Raw genomic sequence first — 24,291 nt, forward strand, 5'->3', positions numbered from 1 at the left:
TGACGTAGCAAACTTCAGTATTGGTCCAAACCCTGGGCTTTTCTAACTATAAATGTTTCAAGTGTTCATGTGAAATCTGAAATGTTAAGCATCCACAGGATATGTGTATTTTTTTTGTTTGTTTCCATTATCCATAGTCAGAGATAATGTTATAGAAGGTGAGGGAGGAGCCCAAGGGGATAAAGACCATATCTGTCTTCTTCAGCACTGAAACCTCAGCACGTAGTACACCACCTGGTCCATAGTGGGCAATAAATATTTAGTGAATAAGTGAAGGGGGTGACTGAAAAGATCAATGTGTAGTCAGTAGTCCTTTTCACACCAGTGCCACGTGGAGCTTGTTTTTTCTTTAGCAATTGTAGCTGCCATTTGTGGAATCTGTCTGTTTTCAGCTAGGCTCAATGTTTCATGGAAGATTTTTGCCCTTCCCCACAAGTCTCCTCATGCCCGTGAGACTCAAAGGGCCCTGTTCTACCCCTCCTCCTCCACCACCACTGCTACCACTACTACTATCACACACACATCCATAGATTATGAAATGCTCCACCTGGCTTGTAATAAGCTCATACTACTTTCAGGGGACCTAATATTGTCTCAACAAAGTTGAAGAACCGGTGGAGCCTGGTAAATGGCCAAAGTTTCTGAATAGTAAAGTTATGACTTTGTATAATGATCACAAACTTTCTTTCCCCATGAGCTAAAACAGCCTGTTTTTGGTGCTGTGTTGTGGGCGCAAGAACCAGTCATTCTGTTTGGTGGGGTAGATTGTGAAGTAACTAAAGTGTTTATTTTTTTCTCTCCCCCCTTCCCCCACTAACCTTGCAGCTCGCTGTGGTGATGAAGTTGCTCGTTATTTAGATCACCTTTTGGCACACACTGTTCCCCATCCTAAACTAGCCCCTACCTCACAGAAGGGAGGGCTAAATCGGTTCCGAGCTGCTGTGCAAACAACCTGCGATTTAATGTCCTTGGTGACCAAGGCCAAGGAGCTGCATGTACAGAGTGAGTAATGCCATGACTCACTGGAGTCAGGAACAGGATGACGTGAAGCCCAGGATGGGGGTGGCGTGTTTATTACAGTGTAGGCAGGAACTTTGTTTTGTTCACTACCTTATCCCCAGCATCTCAGACAATGCCTAGAACATATCATATTAGATGCTCAAATATTTGTAAAATTAATGAATTGGGTATAGTGTTGCTATAGATAGTGCTATGTAGTCTGGTTTAACCAGTTACATAGCAAGAAGAGACAGAACAAGAGACATGGAGCATATTCAGTTTTAGCATCAAAGTATTAAAGTGTGGAAAGGATTTTTTCCTGCTTTGGAAAAGTTACTAATTTGGAAGTAATTTTATTTAAGGAGAAATCATTGCAGACTATTACAAGATAGCCTTGCCGTGGAGAGGGAGATATTCTCCCCTAAGTAAGCTAAATCTGGTTCCTTAGACAGCTGTAACTTATACAGTCAGTTGTTCCAGCACTGTAGAGCTATATTTGGCAACTACAGTATCATTCTTCAACAACTTTGCCATTCTCTTCCCCAAGACCACTACCCTCCCTCAGTAGTATTTGCAGTGGAGGATGTCTTTTCTACTACACATTGCCAGGAGTAGTCATGGTTCCTAAGAGTATTCAGTACCTGTATGGTAGCTGCATATGAAGGGACAGAAGGGCTCCTTGGCCACACCTAGAGGACCTAAATGTTAACATTTCACAGATGATGAGAATGATTGAGATGCATGCTCTTACTGTCTAAAATTTTATTGACCATTACTAACCAAAGATATTAAACTTGATCATTGAGGAATCATTTAACATTTAGAAAAGGGGAAAGCTTAGCATACATAGCCTTTGCGTATGCTTCCTTGACAAAGGGCTTATGCAAAGACATCAGCTTTATTAAGTTATACTTCTGGATTGTGAATCAGGAAACTTGAGCTTAATTCCCAGCTCTGCTACTTACTTGCTTGAACAGTTATTTGAGCTCTGTATCTCTCTTTTTGTATCTGTAAAATGGCAAAAATTACAAGAGAGTCTCTCCTTAGAGGTTATGGTAAGTATTTCAACAATGAACTGTAAGTAAAAATCTTAGGAGTATCTCAAAGTTGGTCAGCCACTACATTTTTTGATTCCCTAGATAGGGTCATCTATTCTCAAGGAATTCCAACTGCTAGCAGCCAGATATTCTTCTGGGAGAGTCCAGAAGATATAAAATGTAGCTGAGTTCTTTCTGTTATATGTGGTATTCTATTAAACTATCAGTGATAGCACCATTGTGGTATTATTGGCTACGTTCATAGAATTTAATATCTTATATCTCCAACTGATGTTATAATTCTAGATATTCCATTCAAAATTTGTTTATTGGTTGACTGAATATCCTTTGATTCATCTGACCTTCATATTTCTTTTCTTTGCTATTACCAAGAAAGGGCAAATTTCTCATTCTTATTCTGTAAAGAACCAACCCATATATAACTTCATTGTTGAAGTCAACTGTGCATTTTTATTAATCTCTTAATTATCTAAGCTTTTCCATAAATGTCAACCTCTTGCAGATGTCCACATGTATCTTCCTACAAAGATATTTCAGGCTTCCCGGCCTTCACTCAACTTACTTGACTCACCTCATCCCCCACGAGAGGACCAGGTAAATTTGCACAGGAGGTATTTCTATCAGCTTTTTGCAAAACTGCCATTCTTACAGAAATACTAGAACTAGGCATTATGGTTTCTGCTAGTAACTAGTGGTAGGCAAAATGCCACCATGGTGAAGATATATGTCCTTTTTAGTTCACTTTTTAAATGGGCAAGTTTTTCTAGCAAAACTAAATTGCTGTATCATACATTCTGAAGGTGTCATCGTTTTCGCTTTACTTTTTGTCAAAATTTAGGAAACTCTTATGGAAAAGGTTTAGAGTTGAAAAGATCAACACTCTAGGGCATTATTTAAGGTGAGCACTTGTGGATTTTCTTTTTTTTTTCTGTCTTTTCTCAAACTAAAGGTTCCCTCTCTTCGTGTAGAAATACATCTTCCTAGAGACCGGTCTGGAGAAGTGGACTTCAAAGCACTGGTTTTCCAGTTGAAGGAGACCTCCAGCTTACAGGAGCAAGCTGATATCCTCTACATGCTGTATACTATGAAGTAAGTGATGAATATTATCAGTCTACTTTCATGTTCGTATAGAAAGGAAGTATAGCATAGTAAATATAGCTCAGCTTTGGAGTCTCACTGATATGGATTTGAATAGTTTTGCAACCTACCCACTGTGTAACTTCAAAGTCTCAATTGTCCTCATTTATAAAATTTGGCTTATACCTACCTCGTAGAATTGTTTTTTTTTTTTTTTTTTTGCTAGAAATTAATATACATTTATTTGCTCCTGCCTTGTTTCAATATGGACTTAAAGTAGGTAATATATTTTTAAAGGAAGAGAAAAAAGAAGAAAAACATGGAACCAGAAATGAGTCTAATACAAAAATGCAAATTCAAGGATCTTGTACATTTGCTGAGGGTGGGGTGGGTAAAAATATAGTGCTAAGTTTTTTGAAAGTCTTTACTGCCAGAAATGCTGCATGTTTTTAAAATAGAAATCACCTAAAGCACCTGGAAAACAACCACTACAATATCAGAGCTTCTGTTTGGGACAGTTTTCATTGCCAGCCTGGGGAGGGGGAGTCTGGTACTTCATTGTAATGTATTTTAAGAAGATAAACACATATAGGCTTGTGCACACACACATAAGCACACACATATGGGATGGATTGAGGACCAGATCCACCATGTGCTTCAATTCAGGCAGTTATGTCATAGCCATTTAATTTTAAGTAAATGAGTAGTTAGAAGCTCTTACATAATACCTCGTAGAATTGTTGTAAAGATTAAAACAAGATAAAATATCTGCAGTCTCTAATACAGTGCCTGGTACATAGTCATACATATTATGACTAATAACATAAACATTATCATTATTATGGTTATTTTAAGCATCCATTATTTGGTAATATCTACAGATAAATAAATTTTTAACTCAAAAGAAGTAAGAATATGGAGGCTTACAGAGAAAAAAACTAGCATTAGTGAATGTTTGCTATGTGTCAGGCACCCTCTGCTAGATACGTTTTATCTAGGTACCTCTAACTCTAGGTACCTTGAACTCCTCTCTCCTGTTCCCCAAATTCCCCCACAAAATAACCTGTTCTTCCTCATTTATTCATGTTGTCAGCACTCTGAAGAGGCAGGATGGACCCCTGCCATTCCCCTAGTTTGTTTTGGATGTCAAGACTAATGATGCCACACACATACCAGAAGGGTGTAGGTCCTTAAAATGCAGGGAAACAGGCTGGATTTGGAATTTTATTATGATTAGGAGGTAAAGCTGGGATGAGGGCTCAATCTCAGTGACACCAAAAGAGAGAACACTCAGGCTGGAAAGGAAAGGGGAGTGGCAGGACTTGAAAGCAGTCAGCAGTCAAACATCAAAAAAGGAGTTGCTTCTATGAAATTCTCCATCTCTGTGGTTGGAACCAACACCTACCTAATCATCAAGTCTTCCCCCCAAATCCAGTTAATCATCAATCTTGTCCAGTTTTACCTCTAAATATTTATCTTTTGCATCTCTAGTATTGCTGCCTTCATTCAAGCCTTTGTCTCTTCCTAGGACTGTTGCTAAGTTTCCTAACAAGTCTTTCTACTTCGATCTAGTTTTCCGTCAAACCCATCCTCAACAGGGGAGGAAGAGTAACTTCAATGATATTGTAGAAATGCCCAGGTTTATACAAAAGTAGAGAGACTACTATGACGAACACTTTTGGACCCATCTCCCAGACTGAACAACTATAAACACATGGTTAATCTTGTCACATCTATATTCTCATTCTCTCTTCCTCCTGGATTATTTTGAAGAGGATACCAAACATTTTATCATTTTATTCCTGAATATTTCAGTATTATTTCTTAAAAGACAAGAATCTCTTAAAATATAACCACAATGGGACTTCTGGTTCTGGAAAAGATAGAGTAAATGCATTTTAGGGGACATTATTTATAAAACAAACATAATAATATGCTGAAAGGTGGAGAGAAGAAGGCAGGCTGGCTAAGGACCTCATGATCAAGGAGTGACAGGGTGGTGACGTCCCCAAGTTTTCTTTGTTGCCGCATTCGGTGCTAGAGAAGCCAGCAGCCTGAAAAGGCCAATCACTGGGCACAGACAACAAAAGCCCTAAGGAAAACCCGTTCTTCCCAGACAAAGGACTAGGAAAGAGGCACCCTAGCAACACAGACAACTTTTAAACAATAACGACTCTATTTCAGCCAAGCACCAGAGGAAAAATCTGCAGTGCTACCCCTGTCAACAAAGGCTGAGTGGGAAGCCCAGACTTCCACTCTCACTGAGGCAGGCACTGCTGTACCTTTCTCACTGCCAGGGAAGTGTCAAAGAAGAGTAGGTAGGGATCTGGGACTTTCATCCCCTCTAGGTGGCAACAAAGTCCCCTTGGCCTGTCTGACCCCAGAGCCTGTGCCGTTTCCATCAGATTATGGTGTTTAATGAGTAAGTACAAAAGGAAGCTGAAAAGCCCACCAGCACCAAAGTCAAATTTTTATACATCCAGTTTTATTAAAAACAGCCGAAACATATTTTAAGCCATTTAGGGCCTACTTGCTTTGCGTCCTCCTCAAAACTCATCCTACATCTGCTAGCAAGAGATAAGCCCTGGGCCATGAGTATCCCAAACCACTGCTGCCATTCAGAGTTTTCTAACCTAGAGACTCCCCACAGTGCTACTGAGGCACTACACCTAGACATGTAACCCCTCCTCCCCTTTTCCCTGGGAGTTCCCTTGCCCTCCTCCTGTTATGGATGGGAGAACTTGTGCATTATATAAGCCTCCTGACAGTCTGATGCTGTGAGGGACTTCCCCTCTCATACAACCCTGTCCAAGTGCCAACTGTTAAAACTTATGTGCTACTACCAAAAAAAAGAAAAAAAGACATGGGTTTTATTACTTTGATACCTTTGTTCCTTTCCTTTTTCCTTTAGGATAAGGCACTCTGTTCAAAAAGTATTAGTTGAGTACTTATGTGCCAGGCACAATGCTAAATGCAGAGTAAAGAAAAGATAGAGAAGGTGAAAAGAGATAAGGGTTAAGGACAGAATGACTGTAGCTTGAATGAAAACTGAAGATTCAGCAGGGTTGTTGGGATGGCAAGCCAAGGCTTGAAATACTCATGCTTTCCTACCAATTCAGATGATCCACAGTTGACTGCCAACTCTAACACGTGAGTTTTCTTCATCTGATCCTGTACATACTAACTTCATCATAACATCTGATTGAAACCTGTAATCTCCCTAAAACTAGTACTCTAAGTCAGCGGTCCCCAAACTTTTTGGCACCAGGGACCAGTTTCATGGAAGGCAATTTTTCCACAGACCAGGGATGGGGTGGGGGCTGGTTCAGCAGTAATACGAGCAATGGGGAGTGGCAGGTGAAGCTTCACTCACTCAATCGCCGCTCACCTCCTGCTGTGCGGCCCGGTACTGGTCAGCGGCCTGGGGGTTAGGGACCCCTGCCCTAGGTAATATCAAAACACTTGAGAAGATCGTGTACAATGTGCTGCATGGTTTTTAATATACTTGGAATTCTGCCCAATATCCCTTGTGGATTTGAGTAGAAATTGGGAGGTGGGGTTTCCTATGTCTATTGACTAGTATTCCTTCTGTGAATTGTCTGTTCATAACCTTTATTTGCTCTCTGTTGGGTTATTTATTTTTCTTATTGATAGTATATATTACTATTTTTTTGCAATATTTGTTGCAGATATTTTGTCCAAAGAATTTGTTTTTTTTGAATAAATTTGTTCATTTATTTATTGGCTGCATTGGGTCTTCATTGCTATACACAGGCTTTCTCTAGTTGCAGCAAGTGGGGGGTACTCTTCATTGTGGTGCATGGGCTCCTCATTGTGGTGGCTTCTCTTGTTGCGGAGCATGGGCTCTAGGCACGTGGGCTTCAGTAGTTGTGACACATGGGCTCAATAGTTGTGGCTTGCAGGCTCTAGAACGCAGGCTCAGTAGTTGTGGCGCAGGGGCTTAGTTGCTCCATGGAATGTGGGATCTTCCTGGACCAGGGATTGAACCCATTTCCCCTGCATTGGCAGGCAGATTCTTAACCACTGCACCACCAAGGAAGTCCCTATGTGTGTCCTTTTATACCTGTTTACCCAAATGGTAGATCGATCACCTTGTCTTGAAAGCCATTGGTATTTATTTTGTCAGATGTTCTTTTATTGTTTTTTTTTCTTATCTATTTGTTGGAATTCTTTTTTTTAACCTTCTTAATCTCCCTCACCTATTTCCCTCCTCCCCCCACTCCCCTCTCCTCTAGCAACCATGTTTGTTCTCTGTATCTATGATACTATTTCTGTTTTGTTATATTTGTTCGTTTTGTTTTTTAAATTCTATATATAAGTGAAATCATATGATATTTGTCTTTCTCTGTCTGACATTTCACTTAGCATAACATCTTCTAGGTCTACCATCCACGTTGTTGAAAATGGCAAGATTTCATTCTTCTTTATGGCAGCATAATATTTCATTGTGTGTGTGTGTGTGTGTATGTGTGTGTGTATATGTATATATATATGTATGTGTGTGTGTATTCCTCTTAAGTTTTTGAGGAATCTCTATACTGTTTTCCATAGTGACTGCACCAATTTACATTCCCACCAACAGTGCACAAGTGTTCCTTTTTCTTTACATCCTCACAAACACTTATTTCTTATCTTTTTGATGATGGCCATTCTGACAGGTGTGAGGTGATATCTCATTGTGGTTTTGATTTGCATATCCTTGATGATTAGTGATATTGAGCATTTTTTCATGTGCCTGTTAGCCATCTGTATATCTTCTTTGGAAAAATGTCTATTCAGGTTTTCTGACCATTTTTAGCCAGGTTGTTCATTTTTTTGATGTTGAATTGTATGACTTGTCTATTTTGGATATTAACCCTTCATTGACTATATCATTTGCAGTTATCTTCTCCTGTTCAATAGGCAGTTTTGTTGACAGTTTCCTTCTCTGTGCAAAAACTTTTAGTTTGAGATAGTCTCACTTGCTTATTTTTGCTTTTGTTTCCCACACCTGAGGAGGCATATCCAAAAACATATTGCTAAGAGCAGTGTCAAAGAGGGTACTATGTTTTCTTTAGAATTTTTATGGTTTCAGGTCTTACATTTAAGTCTTTAATCCATTTTGAGCTTATTTTTGTATATGGTGTGGGAAAGTAGTCCAGTTTGATTCTTTTTCATGCAGCTGTCCAGTTTTCCCAGCACTATTTATTGAAGAGGCTATCTTTTTGCCATTGTATATTCTTGTCTCCTTTGTCAAACATTAATTAACTACATAAGTGTGGGTTCATTTCTGAGCTCTCTATTCTGTTCCATTGGCCTGGGTATCTGCTTTTGTGTCAATTCCATGCTGCTTTGAAGACTGTAGCTTTATAGTATAGTCTAAAGACAGGGAGCATGGTTCCTCCAGCTTTTTCTTTTTTCTCAAAATTGTTTTGGCTATTCAGTGTCTTTTGTGTTTCCATACAAATTTTAGAATGATTTGTTCTCATTCTGTGAAAAATGCCATTGGTATTTTGATAGGGATTGCATTGAATCTGCAGATTGCTGTGGGTAGTATAGTCACATTAGCAATATTAATTCTTCCAATCCATGAACACAGTATATCTTTTCATTTGTTTGTGTCACCTTCAGTTTCATCAATGTCTTATAGTTTTTAAGTACAGGTCTTTTACCTCCTTAGTTAGATTTATTCCTAGGCATTTTATTATTTTTGATATGATTTTACATGAGATTGTTCTTAATTTCTCTTTCTGATAGTTTATTGTCAGTGTATAGAAATGCAGCAGATTTCTATATATTAATTTTGTATCCTGCAACTTTACTGAATTCGTTGATGAGTTCTTGTAGTTTTTTGGTGGAATTCCTTATATATTAGGGAAATTGGCATACGAATTGCAAATATTTTTCTCAGTTTGTAATCTGTCCTATAACTTTGCTTATAGTGATTTTTGCAATAAGAGTTTTGTATATTTATATATATATGTATGTATAAATGTATCAATCTTTTATGGCTTTTGGTATATACTTCACAGTTTAAAAGCCCTCTTGCCTCTGAAATTATAAAATAGTTCTCCCATATCTCTTTTAGTACTTTAACATTTAAATTTGACACATTTGGAATTTGAGTGTACAGTGTGAGGCATGGATTCAGCTTTTTTTTCAGATGGCTGCTTGATTGTCTTAACATCATTTAATAAATAATCTACCTTTATCATATATTAAATTCCCAATTTCATAGCACTTTCTATATCTTTTATGGTACTTCACAGTTGATTTGTGTTATAGGAACTTTTACAAGAATAATGTATATGATGTATATATGTCTTTTGAAAATAAACACACATTCTTCTTACTCCTTCATTAGTTCCCTAAGTATAGCATACTTTCTGAACTTTCAATAGTTAAGTCTTTGATTTTAATTTCAGCTACTTTGAAGTCCATTAAGAGGGTAAAAGAATTCATTTTGTCAAAACACAGCTGAAACTAAGACTTACTCTTGTCTAGGTATTCAGCTTTCAGTACTAACTCTTAAAAATAGTTTTACAAGAATTTGTAGTAAATAACATTCTTTTCCTAATGAGAGAGACCTATCAGAAACAGGCATATTCATTATAACACAAACAAAATATTGTTGTCTGTAGCTTTATTTATAATTAATGTAGACCTGCCTTTAACATTCCAGAGGACCTGACTGGGACACTGGATTGTATGATGAAGGGAGTGTGACAGTCAGAGAGCTGCTTACTGAGCTCTATGGCAAAGTTGGAGAAATTCGTCACTGGGGCCTGATCCGATACATCTCTGGAATCTTAAGAAAAAAGGTGGAAGCACTCGATGAGGTAGTATAAATTCTTGGATTTATACCAAATCTAAATGGGAGGTGCTTTTTAAAAATTGGCTTCCGCAGTAGTTTTTTTAAGGCAGTCACCACAGCATCTAATCATTTGAGATATTTTTCCTACATAAAGTTGGTAATATCAGGTGGCTTTTTCTGTTTATGAATGTCAAATATATAATACTGAAGCATATAAACTGTAGATTTATAGAGGTGTTATAAACTATGAGAATTCTAGATCTTAAGAATGAATTTATACTAGGCTAAAAATTCCTACCTTTTAGGAGATAAAAATACCTCATTGTTCCTTCCTAGATATCCCTCTTTTCTGATCTTCCCAGCATTTCCTGAGGAAAAGATTGATGTGTCATTAAGTTAAGGGGGCGCAAAGCTTTCTAGGCTGAAAAGAGGAATTTTCATGGAAATCTGAGGTGTTATGGGAAGGATAATACTGTTACACTATTTATTCCTAGGCCTGCACAGATCTTCTCTCCCACCAGAAACATCTGACAGTGGGACTCCCTCCAGAACCTCGAGAGAAGACCATCTCTGCGTTAGTATGGTTTTTGTTTGGGTTTGATCAAGCTTCTCTGAGACTTTAAGGAGCTATGTGGACTGACCACAATTCTCTTGTCCTAATCTATAAATGGATGATAATGTCCTACTTGTGTGAGCTTCTATCGGGGACACTCGATGTGAGAATGTTGGTAGTGATAGGACATGAGTAAGGAGAAAACTCACAGGGAGTAGTACTCAAGTGTATTTTGCTCTTTGGGGAGTTTTTTGTTTGTTTGTTTTTACTTATTGGCTTTCCCAAACCATTTATTCAAAAAACAAACAAACAGGGCAACTGGAATTAGCCCCCACAAAAATCAGCTTTACTCTAGACTTTGTTCCAGGCCTCTCTCCTTAGCTTATAGATGGCAGTTTTTTCCTTACGTCTCCACATTTCTTCTCTCTCTCTGTCTGTTTCCAAATTTCTCACTTATCGGGGGTGGGATAGGAAGGATAGGGGGTCATGGGAGGGAGAGGATGTGGGGATATACGTATAGATACAGCTGGTTTGCTCTGTTGTACAGCAGAAACTGGCACAGCAGTGTGGAGCAATTATACTCCAATAAAGAGCTTAAGAGAAAAAGACACCAGCCATGTTAGATTAGGACCCACCCAATGATCTCACTTTAACTTATTTACCTCTGTAAAGACCCTATCTCCAAATAAGGTCAAACTCTGAGATATTAGGGGTTAGGATTTCAAAATAAGAACTTATAGAGAACACAGTTCAATCCATAACACCTTATTCCTGGCAAACAGAACCTTTCATTACAAATCAGATCAATTTTGTGACTACTGTGGGCAGTCCAAAAGAAGATGGCCTGCCCCATGCCCCATGCCCCCAGAGCGCTTAGTATCAACAGGAGAGTCAGAAGTATAGGAGGGGGTGTGTGTGTGTGTGTGTGTGTGTGTGTGTGTGTGTGTGTTTGTAAACTGATCAAACTATAAAAAATCAGTATAACTTTATAAGTGATTGTAAAGTAATAAAATGGCTTCCAAAAGGCACAGCTTAAATTTAGTGTATTGCTTTCTAGCTATAATAGTTACTTGTCAAATGTTAAGAATTAACCATGAAAAACTGGTCTGGAAGGATGTCATGGGGTGAGCTTTAAATACAATTTTGAAGGAGAAGGGCAATCCAGGCTTAGAGAGGAGAGAGCACAGAGCTCTCCTCAGTTGATATAGGCCAGAGTGCTTTGCGGAGGCAGTGAACTTTGAAGACTGAAAGAACCAGCATGCTACCAGTAATGATGAGATGTTGAGACACTGACTTGGACTTGGGAGGAGGTTTTTTTATTTTCTCAATATATTTAGCTTTAAATAGTTGCAGAATTTTGTTTTTCTTCGCTGTCCTCTTACTTAGACCTCTGCCCTATGAAGTACTCACTCAGCTGATAGATGAAGCCAGTGAAGGGGACATGAGCATTTCAATTCTTACACAGGTGAGCAGAATTATAAAGCCTAATCTGGTGATTGATATTTAAAAATTTGTTTTCAATTGATCTGGCAATTTTTGAATACCACAAAATAGGCCTTGTAAGATCTAGGGCATAATTTTTGTCTATATTCATTCCATGCACAGGAAATAATGGTATATCTAGCCATGTATATGCGAACTCAGCCTGGCCTCTTTGCTGAAATGTTTCGACTTCGAATTGGTCTGATCATACAAGTTATGGCAACAGAACTGGCCCACTCCCTTCGATGCTCAGGTATTCAATTAAGTAACTGTTTGAGGCAGAATTCACTTTTAATAGAGGTCTATTGAGTTTTGAATCAGGAGGGAAAAGAAGCTAAAAGCTTTTTATCAGTAGCTCAAAGCTGCATATAGCAGTCTTGTTCCCATGTTAGTCAGTCTCTATACAAGTCAAGGGACTGCTATGACAAATTTATGTATTAGTTCTCAACTTCAAAATTCCACCTCTTAGGGGCTCTGCACTCCAAATTACATTCCTACTAACTCCTAGAGTGATCCGAAGCATGCATCAAACTAAGTGTGACAGACCGGGCTTGATTCTGATTCGGGCATGGCCACTTCTGACTGTCACATTGAGTCACCACATCCGTTTGATTATAGTGTCAGTATTCTGTCTGGTCGACATCAGGATCAAATAAAGGAAGGCAATATTTGTATTAATATGTATCTGACAAGACTCTTTTTGATATTAGTTATAGGTATATTTTTCAAGGTAGCAGTTTTAGTTAGAAGAACAGATGGGGCCTTTGGAAGCTGTAGCATAGAATTATGGGGGGAGGGGGCATGGCATGACTATTTTTTCCTGTGGTATTTGTTTGATTTCAACAAGAATGGCAAAATAATAGAGATAGGGATTGCATACAAAAATAAAATCACAGTTGCAAAACTCAATTTTAGCCATTGTTTCAGTTAAATTTCCCCTCAAGGCTTTTTTTTTTTTAACCCCACAAGGGTTTTAATTGAGCCGTTAGCAAGTAGCTAAACTTATTGGTTTGAATCTAACCTAAATTACATGAGATAATGTATATTTAAATAACCCTTTACAGGAATAAAGTTAATGATTATTTTAACCTACCGTATGCCAGAGACGACTTTTTGCTTTATATTTACATATATTATCTCATTTAAGCCTTACAATAACCCACTGGAGAGGTATTTTTATCTCACTTTTACCGATAAAGAAATTGAAAGTCAACAAACTTTTGGGTGTAAAATAGGTTCAAGGATGTATTGTACAACACTGGGACTATAGCCAATATTTTGTAATAACTGTAAATGGAAAGAGCCTTTAAAATAGTGTAATAATTTAAAAATTTTAATAAAGCTCATGATCAGTTTTTTAAAAATGAAACTCAGAAAGGTTAATAACTTGCCCAAAGTTGCATAGCTAGTAAATAGTGAAATTTCAGTCCAAGTCTGCCTGATTCCAAATGATCTCCAGTTCAGCACATTGTTGTAAGATTATATATGTGTATATATATATTTTTTTTTCTTTAGCTTTAGTATCAAGGGATATTTTACCAGAGTCTGATTATTCAATAATAAACCTCAAGAAGGGATAAATCCCCATTCTTCACTTTTCCTTTTTTTTTTAAAATAAATTTATTTATTTATTTATTTATTTTATTGGCTGTGTTGGGTCTTCGTTGCTGCACACGGGCTTTCTCTAGTTGCGGCGAGCGGGGGCTACTCTTCCTTGTGGTGTGTGGGCTTCTCATTGCGGTGGCCTCTCTTGTTGCAGAGCACAGGGTCCAGGCGCGTGGGCTTCAGTAGTTGCAGCACATGAGCTCAATAGTTGTGGCTCATGGGCTTAGTTGCTCCGTGGCATGTGGTATCTTCCTGGGTCAGGGATCAAACCCATGTCCCCTGCATTGGCAGGCGGATTCCTACCCACTGCGCCACCTAGGAAGTCCTCTTCACTTTTCCTTAATTGCCTGTTACAGATTTTTTTTCTTGTGGATTCATCAAACCATGGCTATTTATTTCTTCTAGGATAAAGTCAAGATCCCTGGGTCTGGTATTCAAGACCCTCAACAGTCTGGCCTCTACCTTGTACTTCAACAGTACTTCGCACTAGTTTTATCAGTCCCCATCCTTGGAGATTGATGTCTCCTCTGATTTCCAAAGCATTTATTATCTATACCTCTCATTTGGCACTTAGTATACCCATGCCATGTTTTATTGTTGTTTATCTTGTTTACATGACCTATCTCTCCCAAATAGTTGGTCAGCCTCACAAGGTCAAGTACCATGTCATACCTGTTTGTACTAACATTGCTTAAAATCATGACCAACATGTGGGAAACTCATACTAGGTGTCTGATGTTGATGAACAAATTCAAGTTACCTTCTTAATATTCTTCATAATTTCATGGATTCGTATCTATTCTCTTTTTAAATGCCCCTATTTCCAGACTGAGAAGTTTTGATTATTTTAGCCCATCTTCATATATACATTCATTGCTTTCTCTGACTGGTTTCCAGTTCCATTGTTCCCCTTTCATTCTTCCCACTTTCAAATAAAGATTCTACTGAGTACTCTAATGATGTGGAAGAGGGGTGAAGAAAATCAAGGACCTGGTTAATCCATAAACTAGATAATCAGTCCTTAAATTATTAAGAATCTATTGCAGCATGAATGCCTAGACAGTATGGTGCTGGAAATTTATTTTGTAATTCTATTCTTCCAATCAAATGACCCAGAAATTCTAAGCAAGAAAGGAAATACAGAAAAAATGGGGGTGGGGGGGATGGCAGGTCAGTTAGAGATCCCTCTGTCCTAACATTTCTGCTGACTAGCTGAGGAAGCCACAGATGGCCTGATGAATCTCAGTCCTTCAGCCATGAAGAACCTCCTGCATCACATTCTCAGTGGCAAGGAGTTTGGAGTGGAACGAAGTGGTAAGGTTGAATAACTGCATTTCTATTTCAGAGTGTTTGTTTTAAATGTCTCATTGATTTTAAAATGTTTTTCTTTTATCAGAGTAACTTTTCCCCCAAATAAATAGAACCCCAATATGTGAAAGTTAAAACCAAAGCCGTCTTCTGGAACAAGATTTGGAAACCACTGTGTGTTTTTTTTTCCTTAAATGATATGTCAATTAAGTAGATTACTATCATATTTTGTTTTGGACTGTTTTATACATTCCCTTACATTATCCTAAGTCTCTACTTTAGGACAACTAGCAACCCGTATCATCTGAAACTTTCTTGTATTCCAGTTGGCAGTAATTCAGTAGCACTTACAGTGTGTGTGGGGGGGGGGGAAGGGCTGTGTGTGTGTGTGTGTGTGCATGCACGCGTATGCATAGCTGCTACAGTACATTTGATGTATCCTTTCACTTTTAAATTCAAATACATGTAGGGGTCTATCACAAATTAACCTTACACGTGCACTTGGTGGTTTGGCAATGGTATTTGATATCAAGTACCTAAAACATCAGAGCAAATGAAAGAGTTCTCTCTCATGCTTAACTTTTAGACTTAGAATAAATATATAATATCAGATGAATGGATACTAGGCCTTAGAGTGTTCCTCAAGGCTTACTGTTCATAAAAATCACCTGGGTATCTTCCTAAACTGCAGGCTTTGATTCAGTAGGTCTAGAGTTGGGCCTAAAATTCTAACAAGCTCCTAGGTGGATAAAAAATAGTTTAACCTGCTTATCTGCCCTCTTTCTCTTTAATCTGTTATGCTATATAGTTCGTCCCACTGATTCAAATATCAGCCCTGCTATTTCTATCCGTGAGATTGGTGCTGTTGGAGCAACCAAAACAGAACGAACTGGGATTATGCAATTAAAAAGTGAGATAAAACAGGTAAGATACTACTTAGGAGATGAGCTGGGATATTTTCATGTTTAAGCGCATTCTTTTGGACTCAGACTTTGTTAAGATCATGCATTTTGTTTCATATCCTGAGTTTAATTTGAGCCATTTATTTTTCAGGTGGACTTTCGTAGACTGTCTATCTCAACTGAGAGTCAGGTGAAACAAGTAGGGATCCTTTAACATACATTAACCTGCCTTTAGTTCTATAAAACATGCATGAGCTCATGGCTTTTTTACAAATAAGATAAGCCACAGGGTAGCTTGTTTGATTCTCCTTTTTAGCAGTCATTCTGTAGATAGCCTTCATTTTTCTGGACCAAACTATTTTGCTGATTTTAAGAGGAAAGTAATTTGTTTCCTATGGCAAGAAATTGAAACCTTGAATTCCTCTTGTTAGGATTAATACATAATTTTGGAATTAATTTTCTTTATAAAAGTAGACAGATTTCTTACTTTTAAGAATCAGGCTTTTTTAAATATCTATTTTCAGTTATTGTCCAGAAATTAGATTTTTATCATTGTCATGATAGAGGTATACAAAAGGTGTTGTGAACACATAGAGGAAAAACATAAGTCAATCTGGGAGTTAGTGGGAGTCACCAAACGTCATACTGTAGCCTCTTACTAATCTTTTTCCCTGAAGGTGAGAATAGATGAGTTATTGTGTTACAAGAAGAAATAACACAGACTTCCATAGTTCCTTTCAAAATTCTAGGAAATCATGTGATTTCAAAGTCTTTTAATGAAAAGCTTGAAACTAGTCCTGCTTTCAAAATAGACTTACATTAGCTTACAATATTAAAACACGTCCAGAAGAGGGGAGACAAAATGGAAATTTTGCTTGTTTGTGTGTTTGTTTGTTTGTTTGTTTTAGGAGTCAGAAACCATTTAGGAAAATAAAGAGCCAATACTTGCAGTTTAATTTGAAGTAAACTTAATTTAGGTATATGTATCAGATAACCTTTCACATTTATATTATGCAAGTGCAAGAACAGAATGGAGTAAGAAAGGGCCTTGTGATAGTAAAGTGTTCACTTTACGGGCTTTTTTCCTAGACAATTTGGATAATCCGAATATTTTCCTATCTGAAAGGTTAAAGAACTACATTTCCTACTGAAGAGTTAAACTGATGTTCTTGATAAACTGTCCTTGTTTTGGTTGAGAGTGACTGGCTAAATACTTCATAGTTGTTTATAGTCACACAGTATTACTTACAAGTTCATTATATATTTAGAACTTGAAGTCCATGTTCCCATTTAGATTAATATGATATTAAGGACTTGATTTACCCACCCGGCTATATCATTTAATTCTTTTTTTTACACATCCACTACCTATAGGACTTCAAGAAAGCCAAAATCATTAGGACTGTAATTTAGAGGATTGAGAGCTCTAAATTTTCATTACTTTCTTATTTCTAAATACTGATTTCCATCCTCATTGCCTGTTTGGTATTTTGTGTTGTTCTAAGCTCATTTCTCTACCACTTCCCAATGCCCTATTTTCTGATTATGGAAAAAATACTTTTAAAGGTAGTTTTATCTATTTTACCCTTTACCATGACTTCTAGAGTTAGGCTATTTCATCAGCTTTTTTGATAATACCATGCTGGCTAGTTACTTGAATAGTCTGTAATTTTACTCTAGTAATAACTTTTAAAAACACATAATGGTTGCCTTGCCTCATTCCTTTTAAAAATTTATTTTCTCAGATTTTTTTCATAGCCCAGTGGTAGTCATCCCCTGGGTATAGATTTTTTTCTGGTAACTGCTGTCATCTTGTATTATGTGCCATTCACAAGTGCTTTGAATATGCTGTTATATAAATTATGACATATACTGATTGAAAAGAAAAACAAAATGAATCAAAAAGTAAAATTTTTTTTAAAAAAAGTAAAATTTATACTTATAAATCAACTTCATGTATTTATATTTATAAATCAAGTTAATGTAGGGTGAAATTTTTCCTTTTCTTTTCCATAAAGGCAGAGAAGGGGGTTCAACTCCAACCTCTCTTCCATTTCAGAAAACAAAATTCAATTTATTATTTGTTAAGTATCTGTTTAGTCATTTATTCTTTCAAATAATATAATTATATGCCTGCTATGTGCCAGGCACTGTACCAGAAAGCATCAGTATCCGCTGGGAACTTGTTAGAGATGAAAATGTTGGTTCCCATCCTAGGCCTACTGAATCAGAAAGGCTGGGGTAGGCCCAGCAATCTGTGTTTTAATAAGCTTTATGGGTGATTCTGATGTACTTTTAAGTTTGAAAACCACTGAGTTACCTATTCTTCTGATTGTTTATTCATTTGTAGATATTAATTGAGTGCCAATTTTGCGCCAGGCACTGGAAATACAATAGTGAACAAAACAGATGTGGTCCTTGCCCTCATGAAGCTTACAATTTAGGAGGACTGACCTCTGATTTAGTTTCCTTGGTTTAAATCAGTGATCCATAACGGCCTAGGATTTCAGATTTCTTAGGCTGAAGAGATTAAGGCCAGATGACAACCAAACAAAAAATGGAAAACTCTTGGAAACAATATTGGCATTTCTGTTGACTTTAACGAAGTATATACCCTGTAATGAATTAGTTTAGTGTGACTTGGCCAACTTTGTCATATGCACATTAATAAAGAAAGACAGAGGCATAGAGGAGAAAATCTAAAAGCTCAGAACTATTGATGTTTGGTTTTGGAAAATAGTCTTGATAGCCTTTGTGGTCTGACTCCACTCTCAGCAGCCTCGGATCTTGATGGTAGAGATGGAGACAATGAAGATAAATCAAATGGAGTTCATCTACTTGGTACATCAGTATGATAGTCACTGGCCAATAGAAATGCCTTAGGGCACTTTTCTCTTTTACACAGCAATGGTGATATAGGCACTTGACCCAAATTAAAATGTAAGAAGTTCCTGTCTGAAAAAAATATTTATATTACCTGCTTTTTATTTTATATTTATTTCTGAATCTAAACTGTCAAAGAACCACTTTCCCCAATGTATTTTATGCTTTACTTTTATAAGTTTTTCAAAGTTCATTATGTTGTAGCATGTATCAACACTTCATTCCTTTATATTGCTGAACAATACCTTATTGTATTGATATGCACCACATTTTATTTATCCATTCATCAGTTGATGAACATCTGGATTGCTTCTGGTTTGGGGCTGTTGTGAATAATGCTACTATAAACCTTCACGTACAAGTTTTTGTGTGGATGTATGTTATTTCTCTTGAATATACATCTGGGAGAAGAAGTGCTGGGTCATTTGGTAACTATGTTTAGCATTATGAGGAACTCCCAAATTGTTTGCCAAAGGAAGCTGCACCATTTTATATTCCCACCGGCAATATCTGAGGGTTCCAATTTCTTCATATTCTCACCGGTCCTTGCTATTGTCCATCTTTTTGATTCTAGCCATTTTAATGGGTATGAAGTGGTATCTCATTGTAGTTTTGATTTGCATTTCCCTAATGGCTTATGATATTAATCTTTTCATGTGCTAATTAACTATTTTCTTATCTTCTTTTGGAGAAATGTCCATTCAGAGCCTTTGCCCATTTGTTAATCGGGTTATTTGCCTTCTTATTATTGAGTTGCAAAGATTCTTTATATATTCTGGATACAGGTCCCTAAAGGTTCTTTATGTATTCTGGATACAAGTCCCTTATCAGATACGTGATTGGCAAATAGTTTTTCCTATTCTATGGGGTGCTTTTCACTTTCTTTTCCTCTGAAGAATATCAACCACAGAATTTACTTTCTTAATAGAGTCATTTGAAGAACAGAGTTTTTCGTTTTAGTGAAGTCCAATTTATCTAATTTTTCTTTTAGTGTCCTATCTAAGAAGGTTTTGCCTAGCACAAGGTCACAAAGATTTATTCCTGTTTTTTAAGAGTTTTGTAGTTTTAGCTCTTACAATTAAGTCTATGATTATGTTTATGGGTCCCCAAGACCACTCCTCGGGTTCAGTGATTCACTAGGAGGACTCACAAGACTAAGAACATAGTCATACTCAAAGCTGTGATTTATTACAGCAAAAGAATACAAAGCAAAATCAGCAAAGGGAAAAGGTACATTGGACAAAGTCCAGGGAGAACACCAGTTTCCAGAGTGCTCTCCCAGTGGAGTCACACAAGGTGCAATTCCCCATGCAATGAGTTGTGACAACATGTATGAAATATTGCCAACCAGGAAAGCTCATTTAAGACTCAGCACCCAGGATTTTTACTGGAGGCTGGTCACATAAACAGCCTCTGTCTGGCATGTACCAAAACTCTAGACTCCCAGAGGGAAAGCAGGTGTCCAACATAGTGTTTCCACAAACAGTTTAGGCACAATAAGCCACAGTTAATCAATTCTGAGAATGGTGGGAACATGCCCAAAATCCAGCTTTCTAAATGCCAACCAAGGGCCAGTCTTGTAATCAGGCCTTTCCAAGAATAGCACTTCTGGCCTGCTGTGTTAAAGCTTTTCTGCACAGTAACACATTTGGACTTAATTTTTGTGTATGGTGTGAAGTAGGGGGTCCATCTTCATTCTTTTGAATGTAACTATCCAGTTGTGCCAGCACTGTTTCTTTTTGTTTTGTTTTAACTCTTTTTTTAAGCTCTTTATTGGAATATAATTGCTTTACACTGTTGCGCCAGTTTTTGCTGTACACCAAAGTGAATCAGCTGTATTTACACATATATCCCCATATCCCCTCCCTCCCATGACTCCCTCCCACTCTCCCTATCCCAGCCCTCTAAGTCATCACCCATCATCGAGTTGATCTCCCTGGCCAGCACTGTTTCTTGAGAAGACTATCTTTCCTCCATTTAATTTTCTTGACACTCTTGTTAAAAATTGACAAGACTGTAGTGGTTTATTTCTGAACTCCCAATTCTATTTCACTGATCTACATACCTAGCCTATGCCTGTATGACACAATCTTTTTTTATTCCCCAGAGAAGGAAGGATTTATTACTTGCAGCAAGTAAGGAGAACACTTGTTTTCTCAAAGCAGTGTCTCCTGACACAGTCTTGATTATTGTATCTTTATAATAAATTTTAAAGTTGGGAATTATGAGTCCTCCAATTTTTATCTTCTTTAAGATTGTGTTAGCTATCATGGGTCCCTTGAATTTCCACATGAATGTTAGGATATGCTTGTCAATTTCTGCAAAGAACCCAATGGAATTCTGATAAAGATTGTGCTCAATCTATAGATCAGTTTCGAGAGTATTACCATTTTAACAATATTAAGCCTTCTGATCCATGAAAATAGGATTTCTATTTATTTAGGTCTTTAATTTCTTTCAACATGTTCTGTAGTTTTCAGAGTGTATGTTTTACACTTCTTTCGTTAAATTTATTCCTATTTTATTCTTTTTAATGCTGTTTTAAATGGAATTGTTTTATTAACTTCATTTTCAGATTGTTGGTAGCTACTGTTTAGAAATACAACTGATTTTTTAATAAATTTATTTATTTATTTTATTTTTTATTTATGGCTGCATTGGGTCTTTGTTGCTGCGAGCAGGCTTTCTGTCGTGGCCGAGAGCGAGGGCTACTCTTCATCGCAGTGTGCAGGCTTCTTACTGCAGTGGCTTCTCTTGTTGTGAAGCATGGGCTCTAGGTACACAGGCTTCAGTAGCTGTGGCACGTGGGCTCAATAGTTGTGGCTCACGGGCTCTAGAGCACAAGCTCAGTAGTTGTGGCACACAAGCTTAATTGCTCTATGGCATGTGGGATCTTCCCGGACCAGGGCTCCAACCTGCGTCCCCTGCATTGGCAGGCGGATTCTTAACCACTGCCCCACCATGGAAGCCCTACAATTGATTTCTGTATATTGCTCATATATCGTGCAGCCTTACTGAACTCATGTATTAGTTCTAATGGTTTTTTAGTGAATTCTTTATATACAAGATCATGTCATCTGCAAATGACTTTCCACTCTGAATGACTTTTATTTTCTTTCTTGCTTAATAGGCCTGGCTAGAGCCTCCACTACAATGCTGGATAGAAGTAGCAAGATTGAACATCTTTGTCTTATTCTGATCTTAGGAGGGAAAACCTTCCGTCATTAACCATTAATTGTGATGTCAGCTATGGGGTTTTTGTAGATGCCCTTTATTAAATTTAGGAAGAACCCCTTTGTTCCCAGTTTGTTGAGTGTTTTTTATCATGAAGGGGTGTTAGAATTTATTAAATGCTTTTCTACATCTATTAGGATGATGTGGGTTTTATCCTTTATTCTATTGATATGGTGTATTACATTAACTGATGTCCAGATGTTAAAACAACCTTGAACTCCTGGGATAAATTCTACTTCATCAGGTGTATTAGAAGGTGTATAATCCTTTTTATATGTTGCTGAATTTATAGGTTTGCTAGTGTTTTGTTGAGGGTCTTTGTATCTGTGTTCATAAGGGATATTGATCTGTAGTTTTCTTGTGATGTCTCTGTCTTACTTTGGTATAAGGGTAATACTGGCCTCATAGAATGAGTTGGGAAGTTCCTTCCTTTTCTCTTTTTTGGAAGTGTTTGTGAAGAATCACTGTTAGTTCTTCTTTATATATTTGGTAGAATTAACCAGTAAGGCCACCTGTGCCTGGGGTTTTCTCTGTGAAAGTTTTGTAATTACTAGTTATATCTCTTTCTTACAAATCTATTCAGATTTTGTTTCTTCTGGAGTCCATTTGGATAGTTTGTGTCTTTCTAGGAACTTGTGGTTTTCATCTAAGTTATAAATCAATAATTTGTTGACATATGGCTGCCAATGGTATGTCCTTATAATCCTTTTTATTTCTTAAAGGTTTGAAGTGATGTCCTCTCTCTCTTTCCTGACTTTAATACATTTCTTTTTTTTTTTTTTTTTTGGTGTGTCTAGCTAAATATTTGTCAATTTTGTTGACGTTTATTTTCAAAGAAACAGATTTTGGTTTCATTGATTTTTCTCTATTATTTTTTGTTATTTTTCTTTCTGTTATAATCTTTATTATTTTCTTCTCCTTGCTTTCAGTTTAGTTTGCTCTTCTTTTCTTTCTTTTTTTTTTTTTTTCGTTGCCTTAAGGTAGAAGTTTTGGTTATTGATTTGAGATCTTTCTTTTTTAATACAAGCATTTATAAAATTAAGCACTGTTTTAGCTGCATCCCATAAGTTTTGGTATGTTGTGTTTTCATTTTCATTCATCTCTAATTTTCCTTGTGATTTTTTTCTTAACCAACTGGTTATTTAGGGATGTGTTGTCTAATTTCCACATATTTGTAGATTTCCCAAATTTCCTTTTGATACTGACTTGTAATTTAATTTCTTGCAGTAAGATAACATACTTTGCATCTTATTTCAATTCTTTGAAATTGAGGCTTGTGTTATAGCCTATGAGAGCAACAAACCAAGCCATAGACCAGTTAGAAGTTTAATAGAAATAACCTGGGAAAGAGACAGTGAAGAACCTCCCATGCCATCTGTATTTTTATGGCTCTTCTTGTGTATCACTAGATGCTTTCTAAAAGGATTGTACCTGTTTACATTGCTGCTAGCTACCCATAATTCTGCTAGCTTTACTATAACCTCTTTGTCTTGGGTGTTATACTTAATTTGTGGTTTATAATTCTGCTAAGTGTGTTTATTATTCACTGTGCTATAATACTTTAATCGTAGAAACAGAGATAAATTTTGATTTATTTTCTTTCCTCTACTTTTCTCCCAAGTCACCTGGAACCTCTGTGAGTCCAAGTATTGGGTCCTTCCCTAGGGCATTTGATCAACAGACATCTAAAGATAGTCGTCAAGGTCAATGGCAACGCCGAAGAAGGCTGGATGGAGCACTAAACAGAGTCCCAATTGGATTTTATCAAAAAGTATGGAAAGTTTTGCAGAAGGTGAGTATAATACACTGTAGATGTCTCTTTATTTCACCCCCCCATGAAATTATCAGTCTCCTTGTCTGAGATATGACATGACTATGATATCACTGCAATTATATAAAAGTCATAGGCTCAAAAAAAAAAAAAAGTCATATGCTCTTATGGATAAAACCTAGAAGAAAACATTAAAATGAAACAGTTGACATTATTGATAATTTAGTCTGTGTCCATTACTGTTGCTATTGTGGTGTTTATAAATGAGATTTCGAAAATCATCACTTCTCTGCTTTTTGGCCGTAGGTGGACATTGTGGGACATTGTGATACATTTACTGCTAATCAAATGAATGTGGTGATAAAGACTCACTTTCTTTGTAGCTGTTGTAGAGTAGAAATGTTATTTGTAGCAATGTGCTGTTAATAAGCAAATATTACTATAGTAAAACAACTGTGGCATCTGGGAAGTTTTATGAGATGCTCTTACCTATATTTTTTCTTGGATGAAAACTACTAAATAAGTGTAGTCACAATGATGCTGATAATCAAAAGACTCTACTGGCGTGACCAATTTTTGTTTTTCTGTCAAAGGCCTAGTTTGCC

General features: G+C 37.0%; 1 protein-coding gene across 5 annotated transcripts in view; it reads left to right on the top strand.

Annotated features, from left to right (window-relative positions):
• PHKA1 (phosphorylase kinase regulatory subunit alpha 1) overlaps nt 1-24,291 on the top strand; it is a 120,277-nt gene that overhangs the window by 88,142 nt on the left and 7,844 nt on the right. Inside the window, exons 19-29 of one of the 5 annotated variants that reach the window (XM_057717829.1) lie at nt 826-1,002; nt 2,560-2,651; nt 3,007-3,146; nt 9,817-9,973; nt 10,443-10,522; nt 11,888-11,966; nt 12,107-12,236; nt 14,801-14,902; nt 15,705-15,820; nt 15,950-15,997; nt 23,537-23,707. In XM_057717829.1, the coding sequence (XP_057573812.1) occupies nt 826-1,002; nt 2,560-2,651; nt 3,007-3,146; nt 9,817-9,973; nt 10,443-10,522; nt 11,888-11,966; nt 12,107-12,236; nt 14,801-14,902; nt 15,705-15,820; nt 15,950-15,997; nt 23,537-23,707 (1,292 nt within the window). The remainder of the gene's footprint in view (nt 1-825; nt 1,003-2,559; nt 2,652-3,006; nt 3,147-9,816; nt 9,974-10,442; nt 10,523-11,887; nt 11,967-12,106; nt 12,237-14,800; nt 14,903-15,704; nt 15,821-15,949; nt 15,998-23,536; nt 23,708-24,291) is intronic. The other 4 variants (XM_057717830.1, XM_057717831.1, XM_057717833.1 and 1 more) reach the window with 4 other exon arrangements.

Source organism: Hippopotamus amphibius, chromosome X, assembly GCF_030028045.1.
Source record: "Hippopotamus amphibius kiboko isolate mHipAmp2 chromosome X, mHipAmp2.hap2, whole genome shotgun sequence".
Classification (NCBI taxonomy): Eukaryota; Metazoa; Chordata; class Mammalia; order Artiodactyla; family Hippopotamidae; genus Hippopotamus; species Hippopotamus amphibius.